Consider the following 16,272-nt stretch of genomic DNA (forward strand, 5'->3'; position numbering starts at 1 on the left):
CTTAATAACAAGACATCTTGTTCCAAAGTTCATAATAAAACTTTTTGGGGCCAAAGACAATGTTGTTTTCATTCCTTTTCAATTTCCTAATGCCGACTTCAATGAATACAATATTATTGATGAACAATTTAATTGTCAACAGTCTTCTAACAGGTAGATTTTAACAAACCTGATTTTATACCACTAATTGTATAATTAATTATTAAATTGATTCCCTTAGAATCAGAGGAAGGGGAGGAGTGTACACTGAAAGCACTTGAGAGCTCAGAAGTTTTTGAGACTATGTATGAGTAAAAACAATGAAAAGACAGCCAGCGTTCCAATGAGTGGAATGGAAACTTCACTAAGAAGCCCAGAGAATGTCAGCATGACACACAAAATCAATCTGTAGAATACAAATATATGTTATAGCAAATATACACCCCCATAGTCTACATGTTAAACAACAGATGTATGGAGTGGGTCACAAGGTTAGAATTTGTATGAAAGAAATTAATTATTCACAGCAGACAGCATCATCTCTCCCTGGTACCTCATAATACACAAACACCAACTCATGCTATGGAATGCTGTTTTTAGGTTTTTATTACCAAGCCATTCATAAATCAATTGTCAGCGTTGACCCTCAAAGACTCCTCGGGTCACACAGACACAGATAAGCGTGTACGAATAGAACCCTATTCTATTGCATAAAACAATCATCTGATGCAATAACAAGTATTATAACAAAATCTTGTAGTTTCTCCACCATACATGACAATGATAATGGTTTGGCTAAGCAGAAACTGCATCTAATTCAAATCCTCAACCAAACAATTTTTTTTTGTTTTTGTAGTGTGGATATTAATGATGAATACTGTACTGAGATAAATTGGATGCCATAATGTTGGTCACGGTTCTTCTTGTCAAAGCATTTCTATTGGCTCTAGCCTATCTCAGTGTTCAGACAACTTACCCATGTATCTTTTACATAGCCTACTACACTACAGCCTAGACTACAACCTGTATATACACTTTAATACTCTTTTAATGACTTCCCTATCTGTCAATAACTTCACTTGCTTTCATGCATCAATAATTACAACCCCAACAAAAATATTTAGTACAGTTGCTACCACGGTGCCTAAATCAAAAAGCATTGTTGAGATGTTAAACTCCGATAATAACACAATTTCATCTTGTAATTTGTTTGTATTTCTAATATTCCCTCGTTCTAAAAGCTACGGCACTCGGGACAGAGCCAGCGGAGCGACGGCATCAGCGCCCAGCGGACCTCCACAGAGTCCCCACCATGCTTCCCATTGTCACTCACGGTGCCTATCACTATCGCTGACCCATTTTATGACTCTTCGTGAGTAGGTCTCTTCATGTATGAGAACACTCATTCTGTACTTTACAGGCCCACTCCACCCTAAACAAACAGATTCACATGCACTCAATCTATTTCAGATGAGTCAGTTGACAATGTTATGATCTACTGACTCTTAAAGTCAAAGTACATCCTGAATATAGGAGTAGCCGACAGGTTTTTATGACTGCGACCTGTTGGTTCTTCTTCTAGCGATTCCTATGAACCTTTCAATCCTAAACAAACATGGCATCCTATGCGTTCAGCTATCTTGTCCGTGCCCTGTCTGCCTCACATACCATCCTCTCCCCCTATCGTGTAGACTCCACAGGCTGTGTCCAGAGCGGTGGCTGCGGTGCTGGGGGCGTTGCTACTTCTTCTCTGTGCGCCTGGAGGAAAACAGGAAGTGGAGGGAGAGCTCCGAGTTATGTCAGCAGCGCAACGCCAGCCTGGCTGCCATAGAGGAGCACACTGAGATGGTGTAAGGAGGAGAGGGAGGGATGCAAAAAGAGAGCGTTTGTGTGAGAGAGCAAACGATGTAACGTGGATTGAGGTATGTCTTTTTGTGATAACTCAATCTGACGAGAGGAGAGTGGGAAAGAATAAGATGAGCCAACAGGGTTATTGGACTCGGAGCGTAGGGTCTGTGCAGACCCGAGGGGGGGCGGGAGTCTATTTGCTGTGGACTGTGAGGCCTATGGACCCTGGGTGTGTGTGAGAGAGGCGTTGGCCTGGATGCCAGGTAACAAATAACCCCAGTATCTGTCCACCTGTGTGAAACCCATTCAAGATCATAAACCACTACTAAGGACTTCACAGTGAATAATAATAAACATACTCTACTCATATCTCGTGTAGATATTGTAGGGTTGTATTACTGTATGCATAACAGCATTAGGTTTTTGACCTCTCCTGTATATGTTATCATCTCTTTCAATCATTCGTCACATCTGATGCTCAGCGTTCTTCCTGTTCAGCATTTGTTTATTGGTATCCACGGTGTTGTTTTCAATGTTTGTCATTTCACTTGAGCCTGGAGGGGTGGGTGATCACACCATCATTGCTATGGGTGGGGTTGTACAGGGATACTGTAGGTGTCGGAGCACATCTACAACATCATAGAGCTGTTTGTGTGCAGTATTCTAACAACCACACTTGCGCTATGCAGAACTCTTAGAGTTCACATATGCAGAGTGATACTCGTAGAAAATGTCATGTGACCTTCATAAGCTCCCCAGACAATTATAAACTGAGTGTTATTTTTTGTCAAATGCAGAACTGTCAAGAAATGTGTGCTTCTTTCACAGTCAGAGTTTTAGCACGTTAAAGAGGCTGCCTCTTATTTAGGAAGAATGATTCTTAATCATGAGGTTATGATGTCAATGTAATTCAATTAAATAATTGTCCCTCTTACAAGCAGTTAACTGCTAATTTGATTATTTTCAAATAGATTGAAGTCAAAACTGTAACTTGACGACCCAGGAACATTCACTGTCTTCTTGCTAAGCAACTCCAGTGAAAATTTGACCTTGTGTTTTAGGTTACTGTCCTGCTAAAAGGTGAATTAATCTCCTAGTGTCTGGTGGAAAGCAGATTGAACCAGGTTTTCCTCTAGGATTTTGCCTGTGCTTAGCTCCCTTCTGTTGATTTTTTAAATCCTTTTTGTCCTTAACGATTACTAGCATACCCATACTATGATGCAGCCACCACTATGCCTCAAAATATGGAGTGTGGTACTCAGTAATGTGTTGTATTGGATTTGCCCCAAACATAACACTTTGTATTCAGTGCAAAAGTTAATTGCTTTGCCACATTCTTTACAGTATTGCTTTAGTGCCTTGTTGCAAAGAGAATGCATGTTTTGGAATATTGTTATTCTGTACAGGCTTCCTTCTTTTTACTCTGTCAATTAAGTTACTATTATGAAGAAACTACAACGTTGTTGATCCATCTTCAGTTTTCACCTATTACAGCAATTCAACTCTGTAACTGTTTTAAAGTCATCATTGGCCTCATGGTTAATTCCCTGAGCGGTTTCCTTCCTCTCTGGCAACTGAGTTAGGAAGGATGCCTGTATCTTTGTAGTGACTGGCTGTATTGATACACCATCTAAAGTGTAATTAATAACTTCACCATGATCAAAGGGATATTCAGTGTCTGCTTGTTTTTTACCCATCGACCAATAGGTGCCCTTCATTGCTAGGCATTGCAAAACCTCTCTGGTCTTTGTGGTTAAATCTGTTTGAAACTCACTGCTCGGCTGAGGGACCTGACAGATAGTTGTGTGTGTGTGGGGTAGAGAGATGAGGTAGTCATTCAAAAAAACATTATTATTGCACACAGAGTCCATGCAACTTATTATGTGAGTTGTTAAGCAAATTCTTACTCCTGAACTTATTTAAACTTGCCACAACAAAGGGGTTGAATACATGTTGACTCAAGCGTTTCATTATTCAATTTATTCCATTTTGACATTGTGTTGTCTTGTGAGTTGGCCAGTGACAAATCGAAATGTAATCATTTTAAATTCAGGCTATAACACAACAAAATGTGGAAAAAGTCAAGGGGTGTGAATACTTTCTGAAGGGACTGTATACATATTATGAAAGTGCATAAATCTATGAAGACATAAAGGTATAGATACTGTATATAGGTAAATAGATACACTGCAATATATAGATATAGTGTAGTTAGATTTCCTCAGTATATATTTCCCATCTTCCATTTAGCTAGCTGTTTCAGTATAATAATGCAATTTATATACAGTATTTAGAATTTGTTTTTACATATTAAAACAGGGGGAGGGGGGGGGGGTCAGACATGTACTGTTTAAATCTAGCTTGTCAAAGTTGTTTTATTTTAGGGTATGAAGTTGCCTATTTGCTTCTTCCCACATAGCTCTTAAGGTCCATACAGAAGTGTCTAGGCCAACTGTTGTCAAAACAGGGCGAATCCCATCCTCAACCCAAGGCTTTGCGGGTCAAAGTGTCAACTGCTCATACTCTTCTCCAATGGTTTTCTCTTATTCTTGTTACTTCATTGATCAATGAATCTTATTTATCAACCAGAGTCCACTCCACACACCTGGTTTTCCAAGTCCAAATAAGCCAGTGATTGAAAGGTGAAGGAAATCCAGATCTGTAGTCAGCTTATGTTGGGGAGAATCTCTTAACCAAAGACCCGTGATGTCTTCAAAGTGTAGAGACCTTGTGTGGCGAGATGATGGTGATGAGTGAGCGCCCGTCCAGCGGGGCAAACACCGGGTACAGCTTCTCCTTGAACTTGCCTGTAAATGTATAGATGTGGGTCTTGGTCTCTGCGTTGTAGAAGGAGATCTGTCCTTCCTCGTAGTCTAGATAGATCCCCATCCGGCGGGCCACCAGACCCAGGGGTAGGGGCGTCTCAGGCTTGGTACAGGCGTAGAACTGGTGCATACTGCGCCACAGGGTCCAGTAGCCAGTCTGGGGGCTCATGGGGAAGCGGCCCTGGCGTTTGGCACTCGCCGTGGTCAGGCCGACCCGCCAGTAGCCGTTGTTGGCTATGTCGACTTCCCAGTAGTGCCGTCCGGAGGCGTATCCCTCCCAGCCCAGCACGCCAGGCCAGGCGTCGAAGCGCTGGGGACTGTAGGGCAGATTGGACTCAGATATGCCCTCCTGGACCTTGCGGTGGTCATCTGAGAGCTGGAGCCACAGGTGGTTGGTCATGGGGTCAAAGGTCACATCGGCTACAGGCAGGAGAGAGTTGACAACTTTTTGAAATATGCTACACATGTTTTACTTTCACCATTTTAAATAACATTCTGTCATCCATTTTCCACTCTTCGTCTTTTCTATCCTAGTAGTACCAATATTTTGTTGTAAGTTTAAAGTTTGGGCAAAATGTATTAAAAATGCTTTAAATTTATATTTTTATTCATTCTTTTTTTCTGTGATTATTTTTTAAATGAATTAATAGTTCATATTAAAGCATGTGTCCAAATAGACGGATAGTTACCTGATGCACTGATCATCCAGCTCCACACTGAGTTAGGGATGTACCTTGGAGTGCCTGCCTTCCAGGTGCACTGCTTCGCTGACAGCCACAGCGGAGAAATGCCACCCTGAAAATAGGAACACAGACAAAGTGTATGAATGTAGGTAAAGAATTGTCTTTAATAGTTTAATTTCCACCATATTACTGTGAGCTGAAATGGTATACAGCGTATTCAAAAAGTATTCAGACCCCTTCCCTTTTCCCACATTTTGTTACGTTACAGCCTTATTCTTAAATGGATTAAATACATTTTTTCTCACGTTAATCTACACACACTAACTCATAATGACAAAGCGAAAACTGTTTATTTGCTAATTTAAAAAGTATTCAGACCCTTTTGCTATGAGACTTCAAATTGAGCTCCAGTGCATCCTGTTTCCATTGAACACCATTCAGATGTTTCTATAACTTTACCTGTGGTAAACTTTATTAATTGGACATGATTTGGAAAGGCACATGCGTGTCTATATAATACCCACAGTTGACAGTGCATGTCAGAGCAAAAACCAAGCCATGAGGTCGAAGGAATTGTCCGTAGAGCTCTGAGACAGGATTGTGTCGAGGCACAGATCTGGGGAAGGGTACCAACACATTTCTGCAGCATTAACGGTCCCAAAGAACACAGTGGCCTCCATCATTCTTAAATGGAAGAAATTTGAAACCACAAATACTCTTCCTAGACATGGCTGCCCGGCCAAACTGAGCAATCAGGCAAGAAGGGCCTTGGTCAGGGATGTGACCAAGAACCCGGTGGTCACTCTGACAGAGCTCCAGAGTTCCTCTGTAGAGATGGGAGAACCTTCCAGAAGGACAACCATCTCACTCCACCAATCAGGCCTTTTATGGTAGAGTGGCCAGACAGAAGCCACTCTTCAGTAAAATGAACATGACAGCCCGATTGTCGTTTGCCAAAAGGCACCAAAAGGACTCAGACCATGAGAAACAAGATTCTTTGGTCTGATGAAACCAAGATTGCACTCTTTGGCCTGAATGCCAAGTGCCACTTCTGGAGGAAACCGGGCACCATCTCTATGGTGAAGCATGGTGGTGGCAGCATCATGTTGTGGGAATGTTTTCAGTTTGCAGGGACTTGAAGACTAATCAGGATCGAGGGAAAGATGAACGGAGTAAAGTACAGAGAGATCCTTGATGAAAACCTGCTCCAGAGCGCTCAGGACATCAGACTGGGGCGAAGGTTCACCTTCCAACAGGACAACAACCCTAAGCACACAGCTAAGACAATGCAGGAGTGGCTTCGGGACAAGTTTCTGAATTTCTTTGAGTGGCACAGCCAGAGCCCGGACTTGAGCCCGATCGAGCAACTCTGGAGAGACCTGAAAATTGCTGTGTAGCGAGCTGACAAAGCCTGAGAGGATCTGCAGAGAAGAATGGGAGAAACTCCCCAAATCAGGTGTGCCTCGAGTCTAAAGGCACTGCATGTATATTTGATTATGTAGACAATATAAGGAAATATGGCTAATTTCAATGGATTCTGGCAAGTGTACGACTTCAGAAAAGAAGAAGTTGTACATAACATTCGGAGTTATGTTTTATGAGAAGAGCTCTAATAAACTACTTCTCTAACTTAGTGTTGACCACTTTTACAGCTTTTTTCCTTCACTTTTTGGGAGGTGTGTATGTTTTTGTGTTTGCTTGTGTGTTTTTGTGTGTGTGTGTGTGTGTGTGTGTGTCGTCTCACCTTGCAGTCCTCCTTGAGCAGTGACCAAGTAATGAACTCCAGTAAGGGCAGGAGGTTGATCAGTCTCTTCTTCCTCAGACCCAGCAGACGCAGAACATTGCCTAGCTCATTGCTCTGCACCCCACAACGCTGTGTAGACAGACACATAGCCAGACAGACGTTAATACCAAGTCATCTCTATCAGTCCTTTCACACTTGTTAGCCCTTATGCTAAATGGTATCTATTTGGTAGCAAATCTGCAGATAGCAGTTAACCAATGCTGTTTGAATGCTAGGTTATACAAATTGCTATCTGTTTGGAACACAGTTTTTCCCCCATTTCCATCCTCGGTGGTGTCCCTTTGTTTCTCATATACATTTGTATCCTTGACCTTGACCCGTTACCCCTGACCTCTCACCTCTGAGGCGCTCTGTAGCTCCTTGGCCCACTCCATGATCCTCTGCTGCACTTCCTCATCGGGGTCCTTCTCGCCATCCTTGTTTTCTTCTTCCTCTTCCTCCTCACATCTCTCCTGCACCCAGGGCCTAGCCTTCGCCAGCTGAGGAGACACAGAGGAATACAGTTGAAGGTTCAGTCACATTCAACGTCATTTATTTATGAATAAATGCTGTCTGAATTTAAGCATGCTCCCTCTTATTCTCTCTCTCTCCCTCGCGCTCCATCCCCTTCCGGAGGATCTGAGCCCTAGGACCATGCCTAAGGACTACCTGGCCTGATGACTCCTGGCTGCCTCCAGTCCACCTGGTTGTGCTGCTACTCCAATTTCAACTGTTCTGCCTGCGACTATGAAACCCTGACCTGTTCACTGGACATGCTACCTTGTCCCGGGCCTGGTGTTTATGACTTTCTCTTTCTCTGCTGTCTCGACCTCTGAATGACCCTTGCTCGTGAGCTATGAACGTTTGGCCATGCACTATCTCCACCCGGCACAGCCAGAAGATGACTGGCCAGCCCTCAGAGCCTGGTTCATCTTTAGGTTTCTTCCTAGGTTCCTGCCTTTCTAGGGAGTTTGTCATAGCCACCGTGCTTCTACATCTGCATTGCTTGCTGTTTGGGGTTTTAGGCTGGGTTGCCTTACAGCACTTTGTGACATCCGCTGATGTCACAAGGGCTTTATAAATACATTTGATAGAGTACACACAAAAAAAAGTCAGTATTAGTTTTTTTCTCGCCTTGTCGACGCTGTTGAGCTCATTGGCCCACAGCACAATGAGTTTCCTGCTCTCTTCCAGACTGCGTTCTGTTTTCAGTTCCACCGGGGTCTCTCCTTTACTGGTGCCCTTCCCCGCATCACTGCCACTCTGCAACAAGACAACACAGCAACCAGGTCAATACCATACTGTACATTCTCAATAGTGTGTATAGCTATCTCATCTCAATCCTCTTAATGTCAAAGCAATGTTGTAGAAATTCCTGCAAAAAGGCGAAAACAACTAGTCATCAAGTAAATTACTAGATCAAATCCATTCAAAATGGGATCAAATCAATTCAAAATGGGATGGTTGAGAGTGTTTTTGTTTACGTAACCCTGTTACTGCGTGGGAGGCCAGAAGCCAGGTCAGCACTCCCTGCCATATCTCCAACCCCATCTGGCCCCCCTTGCATTTCAACACGTTTTCAAATCATATGCTATCTGGGAGGCCCTCGCCGACCCCCCATCCTCCTCAAAGTTTCCTAGTGACTGACAGAAGCCCCTCTAAGCCGGGCCTACTATTTGTCCTTCACCTCACATTTTGCATTAATACAAATAAAGGACAAAATAACACTCACTAATACTATCATACTAACATTGTACATGTGTATATATCTGAACTTTCTCAGTTACTGCTTTTGTTCCCTCCTCCCTTGTTCTTTCTATAGATATATATCTCCCCCCTCCCCTCCCTCTCTCTCCCTTTCAGGGTCCTACTGTACCTTGCAGACTTGGGCCACCTGCTCCTTCCAATGGTTGATGAAGCGTACACATTCCTGCAGACTGCGCAGGTTCTTCATGCCATTCTGATGAGGGTGTTGCTACAAAGGACACACGCACACACATACAGTATGAACAGTGTGGTGGATGAATCAGAATTAGTTGGGTAACATAAATAAGATGTTTTATTTACATAATATGCTTATCTAAATACTTTTCATTACAATGTTTCCCTTTGGACTATAAGGGTTGGCAGTTGCACTTATCCCTTCTCAGCTAGGGCTCAGTCACTTGGGGCCCGGAGAGGTCAGGCTTGTCTTCATATGTGAATGTATCTGTCAAACCATCTGGTGATATGCAGAATATCAGAAGGGGAGGAGGACAGAATGGAACATTGTCTTCTTATGTGAATGTGTCTTTACCTATTCTTAAACCATGTGAAGGGATGGTGTGATTAATGGGGAACCAATTAATTGTCTCCACAATGTCTGTACGCCAGTCACTCCCTCCTTTTCCCATTGGGGGGAGGAGTATGGCGGTGTCTGGAACCATTGTATGACCCCTCTGATGTTGCACTTGTCTTTCATAGTATATGACCTGGAGGCTCACTCCCCTCAGTGAGCTTGTCCAGGAGTGGGGTGTACTTGAGATGGGAGTACCTAGAGTTGACAATTGATATATGCCATTGGATGAGTTGGTGTTCTTGTACTATGAAGTACCAGGAACGAGATTAGAACCTCGTCTTAGAGACCAAACTGAATGATAATTTATAGCTAATGCTATCTGGCTATGGGATACTCCTCTCTCAAGTAAAAGGCCCTTTGTGAACAGTTCCTAAGATCTGTGGTTCGTCATGTAAGTTGAGAGGGGTGTATCTTAGCTATAAAATATCTTTGTATTCTTATGCAGGGACTCTCAGAATTAATAATAGACACTGAATTGATCTGAGTCAAAGGGCTATTGTGAAGCTCATATTATTAAAGATGAAGTTTAAGTATAACTCTGACTGGTGTGTGGCTTGTAACTCTCCTCATTTGGTAATACAGGAAATTGCAACAGGTAGGCAGGTAAAGGTAGAAAAACAGTACAAAGGAACATATACAGGTAGAAGAGTAGACAATTTAACAGGAAGAGTTTGGGATGGACTGGATGCTGAACTGATGCTGTGAGTGGATGGAGGTGTGTGTGTGTGCATGTGTGTAGCCTACCGATGAGCGATGTGTGGAGGGGGCACTGCTGTTGCGGGGGCTGGTAGGGGCTGAGCTGTGGGCCTGGAGGTCCTCTTCAGGAAGGTTCCAGCGCACCGCCCCAATGGATTGACTCTGTGTAGAGCTCTCCAACTTCAGCTGGGAGTTAAGCTCTGGAGGTGAAATAGTGATAAAATTAGATTACAGTGGATGAGGGGTGGGGGACGCACATACATTTTAGAGTCAGATTTAACTAAGCGTATACATTTAACTTTACGTCAGATTTAATTAAATCAAATGAGTTATTGCGTAAAGGCCCAGTGCAGTCAAATTCGATTTCCTGTGATTTATATATATTTCCACACTATGAAGATGGAATAATACTGTGAAATTGGGAAGATTGTGATAATTCCCTTTTAGTGTAAGAACTGTTTGAAAAGACCGCCTGAAATTTCAGCCTGTTGTGGTGGGATGGAGTTTTGGCCTGCTGGCGACATCACCAGGCCATAAATGAGTTAATAGACCAATAAGAAAGAGAGCTAGTTTTAACAGCTAGTTTTCAGTTTTCCCCTTCCCACAGACCCCTTCCAAACAGTCCTGTCAAAATTCTTGCTTGAGAAATTGCTCTTTGTTAACCCACTGAACATGGAAGTCCATTCAATGTCTATTTCATGTTGGATCAATGTAATTTTGTGAAATGACATGGAAAAAACGTTGATTCAACTTGTGTGTACCCGTTGGAAAGAAGCAATTGATACATTTTTTTGGACCATTTTAATGGAAAACAATCACAGTAATTGTTACCAGAAATATTTTGATATTGAGAATTAAAAAAAACGTCTGCATTGGACATTCAAAAGATAAACAATTATAAAATAGTAACTATTTGCTCTATTGTTCATTGTTAATTATTACGAAGCGGCCAAGTCCTATGAACGGATACAGTAGATAGATTCATTGTTCGATGCTTGTATTTGATGATTGCCTAACTATTGGACGATTGTGATTAGATAAAGATTTAATACCATTTCGGAATCAATTAATTATTCATATTAGAACAATAGATAATTATCCATGTAGTCACATTTAATATAATGGCATGCGATTCTAAATACTCTAGTTCTAAACAAAGGTTGCATACACCACCGTTCAAAAGTTTGGGGTCACTTAGAAATGTCCTTGTTTTTGAAAAAAAGCACATTTTTTTGTCCATTAAAATAACACCAAATTGATCAGAAATGCAGTGTAGACATTGTTAATGTTGGAAATGACTATTGTAGCTGGAAACGGCAGATTTGTTATGGAATATCTACATAGGCGTACAGAGGCCCATTATCAGCAACCAACACTCCTGTGTTCCAATGGCACGTTGTGTTAGCTAATCCAAGTTCATCATTTTAAAAGGCTAATTGACCATTAGAAAACCCTTTTGCAATCATGTTAGCACAGCTGAAAACTGTTGTCCTGATTAAAGAAGCAATAAAACTGGCCTTCTTTAGACTAGTTTAGTATCTGGAGTATCAGCATTTGTGTGTTCGATTACAGGCCAAAATGGCCAGAAACAAATAACTTTCTTCTGAAACTCGTCAGTCTATTCTTGTTCTGAGAAATGAAGGCTATTCCATGCGAGAGATTGCCAAGAAACTGAAGATCTCATACAACGCTGTGTACTACTCCCTTCACAGAACAGCGCAAGCTGGCCCTAACCAGAATAGAAAGAGGAATGGGAGGCCACGGTGCACAACTGAGCAAGAGGACAAGTACATTAGAGTGTCTAGTTTGAGAAACAGACGCCTCACAAATCCTCAACTGGCAGCTTCCTTAAATAATATCCGCAAAACACCAGTCTCAGCGTCAACAATGAAGAGGCGACTCCGGGATGCTGGCCTTCTAGGCAGAGTTCCTCTGTCCAGTGTCTGTGTTCTTTTGCCCATCTTAATCTTTTCTTTTTATTGGCAGTCTGAGATACATCTTTTTCTTTGCAACTCTGCCTAGAAGGCCAGTATCCCAAAGTCGCCTCTTATGTGAAGATGTCGTGATGCATGAGGCAAATGGTGGTCACAACAGATACTGACTGGTTATCTGATCCATGCCCCCTACCTTTTTTTTAAGGTGTCTGGGACCAACAGATGCATATCTGTAATTCCAGTCATGTGAAATCCATAGATTTTGGCTCAATGAATTTATTTTAATTGACCGATTTCCTTATACTGTAGCTCAGTAAAATCTTTGAAACTGTTGCATATGTTACGTTTCTATTTTTGTTCAGTATAGAATCAGCTGGGGGATGATTTTTTAAAAACGAAAACACAATAATTTCAAACCTTGCTTACATTTGTATATGATCACATATATACAGTGCTTTCGGGAAAGTATTCAGACCCCTTGACTTTTTCCACATTTTATTACATTACACCCTTAATCTAAAATTGAATAAATTTAAAAAGTCAACAACAATTTCTTTTGCTAATTTATAAAAAAAAAGGAAATACCTTATTTACATAAGTATTCAGATCCTTTGCTATAAGACCCGAAATTGAGTTCAAGTGCATCCTGTTTCCATTGACCATCCTTGAGATGTATCCACTTGTGGTAAATTCAATTGATTGGACATGATTTGGAAAGGCACACAGCTGTCTATATAAGTTCCCACAGTTGACAGTTGACAGTTGTCAGATCAAAAACCAAGCCATGAGGTTGAAGGACTCAGGATTGTGTCTAGGTACAGATCTGGGGAAGGGTACCAAAATATAATATTCTGCAGCATTGACAGTCCCCAAGAACACAGGGACCTCCATCACTCTTATATGGAAGAAGTTTGTAACCACCAAGACTCTTCCTAGAGCTGGCCCCCCCAGCCAAACTGAGCAATTGGGGGAGAAGGTCCTTGGTCAGGGAGGTGACCAATTACCCGCTGGTCCTCTGTGGAGATGGGAGAACCTTCCAGAAGGCCAGCCATCTCTGAAACACACCACCAATAAGGTCTTTAAGGTAGAGTTGCCAGACGGAAGCCACTCAGTAAAAGGCACATGACAGCGTGTTTGGAGTTTGCCAAAAGGCACCCAAAGACTCTCAAACCATGACAAACAAGATTCTCTGATCTGATGAAACCAATATTAAACTCTTTGGCCTGAATGCTGAGATTCACATCTTTACGAAACCTGGCACCATCCCTACAGTGAAGCATGGTGGTGGGAGCATCATGCTGTGGGGATGTTTTTCAGGGGCAGGGACTGGAAGACTAGTCAGGATCGAGACAAAGATGAACAAAGCAAAGTACAGAGAGATCCTTGAAGAAAACCTCCAGAGCGCTCACCTCCTCAGACTGGGGCGAACGTTCACCTTCCAACAGGACAACGACCCTAAGCACACAGCCAAGACAATGCAGGAGTGGCCCAGCCAGAGCCTGGACTTAAACCTGATCGAACATCTCTGGAGAGACCTGAAAATAGCTGTCCAGCAAATCTCCAACCTGACGGAGCTTGAGAGGATCTGCAGAGAAGAATGGGAGAAACTCCCCAAATACAGGTGTGCCAAGCTTGTAGCGTTATACCCAAAAAAGACTTAAGGCTGTAATCACTGCCAAAGGTGCTTCAACAAAGTACTGAGTAAAGGGTCTGAATACGTGTGTAAATGTGATATATAATTAGCAGAAAAAGTCTAAAAACCTGTTTTTGCTTTGTCATTACAGGATATTGTGTGTAGATTGATGAGGGGAAAAACGATTTAATCAATTTTAGAATAAGGCTGTAACCTAACAAAATGTGGAAAAAGTCTGAGTACGTTCGAAAGGCTTTGTATATATGTACAAGACAATAATGTATAACATATATAATATATCCAATATTATAATATAATACTGTTAATAGGGAACAATACTTACTAGACACCTTCAGAATGCTCTTCATCTTGAAAGTTTCCATCCTCAGTCCTGTATGGACAAGGTAGACTCCTTACAAAATATTCCATTTAACAATAGAGGCAAAGAGGCCACTGAGGATATTACTATGTATCCTCATGTTGAATTTTACAAAATGGCACAACCTAATTAAAAACTGAAAGTCCACTAGCAAGCTATGAATGTACAACACAATGGTATGAAATATCTACACAAAATCGAAACGCAGATCTAAGACCAATGCCAGAGGCCGTTGTTGAAGCTATGAAAATGACTTCAGTAGAGAAATGTAATCTACATCATAATGAAAACGACAGCAATGGCTATGTCCTTACATCAGACGAAATGATAAAGAATGAAACATTTGAGATAAAAATCCCCAAATTCAAAATTCTACCCTATGCATGTAGGTCGGGCTGGTGCGCGGTCGTGGTGGTGGTGGTGGTAAGACTGGACAGCAAACCCTGCTCATCTACTGTTTTTGTTACATGCTGAGGTGGTTTAATCTTTGGACCTTTTATGGTGCTTGGGAAAGTGAGAAGGAGGGGGGGGGGGGATCTTTCTGCAGGTATAATCAGCCTACCTTCCCAGAAATGCATATTGGCTATACTATGAGGAGAGCGCGTGAGATTTTAGTCTAGCGATACGGGGTCACACGTTGATTAGATAAAGTGACACAGAATTACCATCTTTGGCTCCGTTTACACAGGCAGACCAATTCTGATCTTTTTTCCACTAATTGGTCTTTTGACCAATCAGATCAGCTCTGAAAACAGGAGTGAAAGTAGATTTCTTACCTTACGGGACACCCAAGTTCGAGCACACATTTTTTTGTATAGCCAAGATGTCCAGTGGAGGCTGCTGAGGGGATGTTTTTCAGGGGCAGGGACTGGAAGACTAGTCAGGATCGAGACAAAGACGAACAAAGCAAAGTACAGAGATCCTTGATGAAAACCTCCAGAGCGCTCACAACCTCAGACTGGGGTGAACGTTCACCTTCCAACAGGACAACGATCCTAAGCACACAGCCAAGACAATGCAGGAGTGACCCAGCCAGAGCCTCATAATAATGGTTGGAACGGAGCAAAAGGAATGGCATTAAACACATGTAAATCATGTTTTTTTCTTTTTTTTAACCACCCTTTTTCTACCCAATTTCCAATTTTCGTCCACTGATTCCGCGCCATCCTTTATCACAAGCCCACCCTCCCAAATTAAGGTTCCACCAACCTCCTGTGGTTTAATCATAGAATTAACATAGGCCTACACAATCCCTATTCAGTTCATATATGATCTCTGTGTGCCTTGTAGCCAAGGCCTAGTAAAGGTTTGTCATTTCACTTTAATTAATCATGCATTCATTACCTTTTAATGTGGCATAAACACAGCCTGTCATGATGTTAACATCTGATTGTCAAACATTCACTTCAAAAACATTAAAATCGTTTTGTTGTTTTGTATTAGTTTTGTTCAGTGTTCGATCTTCCATTAAAATAAATATGTACGCTTACCACGCTGCGCCTTGGTCTCCTCCATATGGCAACCGTGACACCGTGCTTACTGAGGTATGGCCTATACTGTCGCCGTGAAATGTAATTTTAGGAATGCCCATCTAAAACATCAAAACGTTTACATACACCTTAGCCAAATACATTTAAACTCAGTTTTTCACAAATCCTGACATTTAATCATAGTAAATTTCAGCTTTTCTTTCTTTCATCACATTCCCAGTGGGTCACTCAATTAGGATTTGGTAGCATTGCCTTTAAATTGTTTAACTTGGGTCAAACGTTTTAGGTAGCCTTCCACAATCTTCCCACAATAAGTTGGGGGAATTTTGGCCCATTACTCCTGACAGAGCTGGTGTAACTGAGTTGTTGTTGTCCTTAAGCCATTTTGCCACAACTTTGGAAATATGCTTGGGGTCATTGTCCATTTGGAAGACCCATTTGCGACCAAGCTTTAACTTCTGATGTCTGATGTCTTGAGATGTTGCTTCAATATACCCACATAATTTTCCTACCTCACGATGCCATCTATTTTGTGAAGTGCACCAGTCCCTCCTGCAGCAAAGCACCCCCGCAACATGATGCTGCCACCCACGTGCTTCACGGTTGGGATGGTGTTCTTTGGCTTGCAAACATCCCCCTTTTTCCTCCAAATATAACGATGGTCATTATGGCCAAATAGTTACA

The 16,272-nt window shown here is 42.0% G+C and overlaps 1 protein-coding gene across 1 annotated transcript; it reads right to left on the bottom strand.

Annotated features, from left to right (window-relative positions):
* Nucleotides 1-3,659: 3,659 nt before the first annotated feature.
* LOC124008914 (nuclear factor 7, brain-like) lies at nucleotides 3,660-14,582 on the bottom strand. Its single transcript, XM_046320515.1, has 9 exons — nucleotides 14,475-14,582; nucleotides 14,063-14,110; nucleotides 10,201-10,352; nucleotides 8,995-9,093; nucleotides 8,253-8,381; nucleotides 7,478-7,618; nucleotides 7,080-7,208; nucleotides 5,342-5,447; nucleotides 3,660-5,072 (listed from the first exon to the last, which is right to left on the bottom strand). The coding sequence occupies exons 2-9, from the start codon at nucleotides 14,100-14,102 to the stop codon at nucleotides 4,540-4,542; spliced, it is 1,329 nt and encodes a 442-aa protein (XP_046176471.1). The 5' UTR covers nucleotides 14,103-14,110; nucleotides 14,475-14,582; the 3' UTR covers nucleotides 3,660-4,539.
* Between the last annotated feature and the right edge of the window lie 1,690 nt (nucleotides 14,583-16,272).

This window comes from Oncorhynchus gorbuscha, linkage group LG21 (genome assembly GCF_021184085.1).
Source record: "Oncorhynchus gorbuscha isolate QuinsamMale2020 ecotype Even-year linkage group LG21, OgorEven_v1.0, whole genome shotgun sequence".
Classification (NCBI taxonomy): domain Eukaryota; kingdom Metazoa; phylum Chordata; class Actinopteri; order Salmoniformes; family Salmonidae; genus Oncorhynchus; species Oncorhynchus gorbuscha.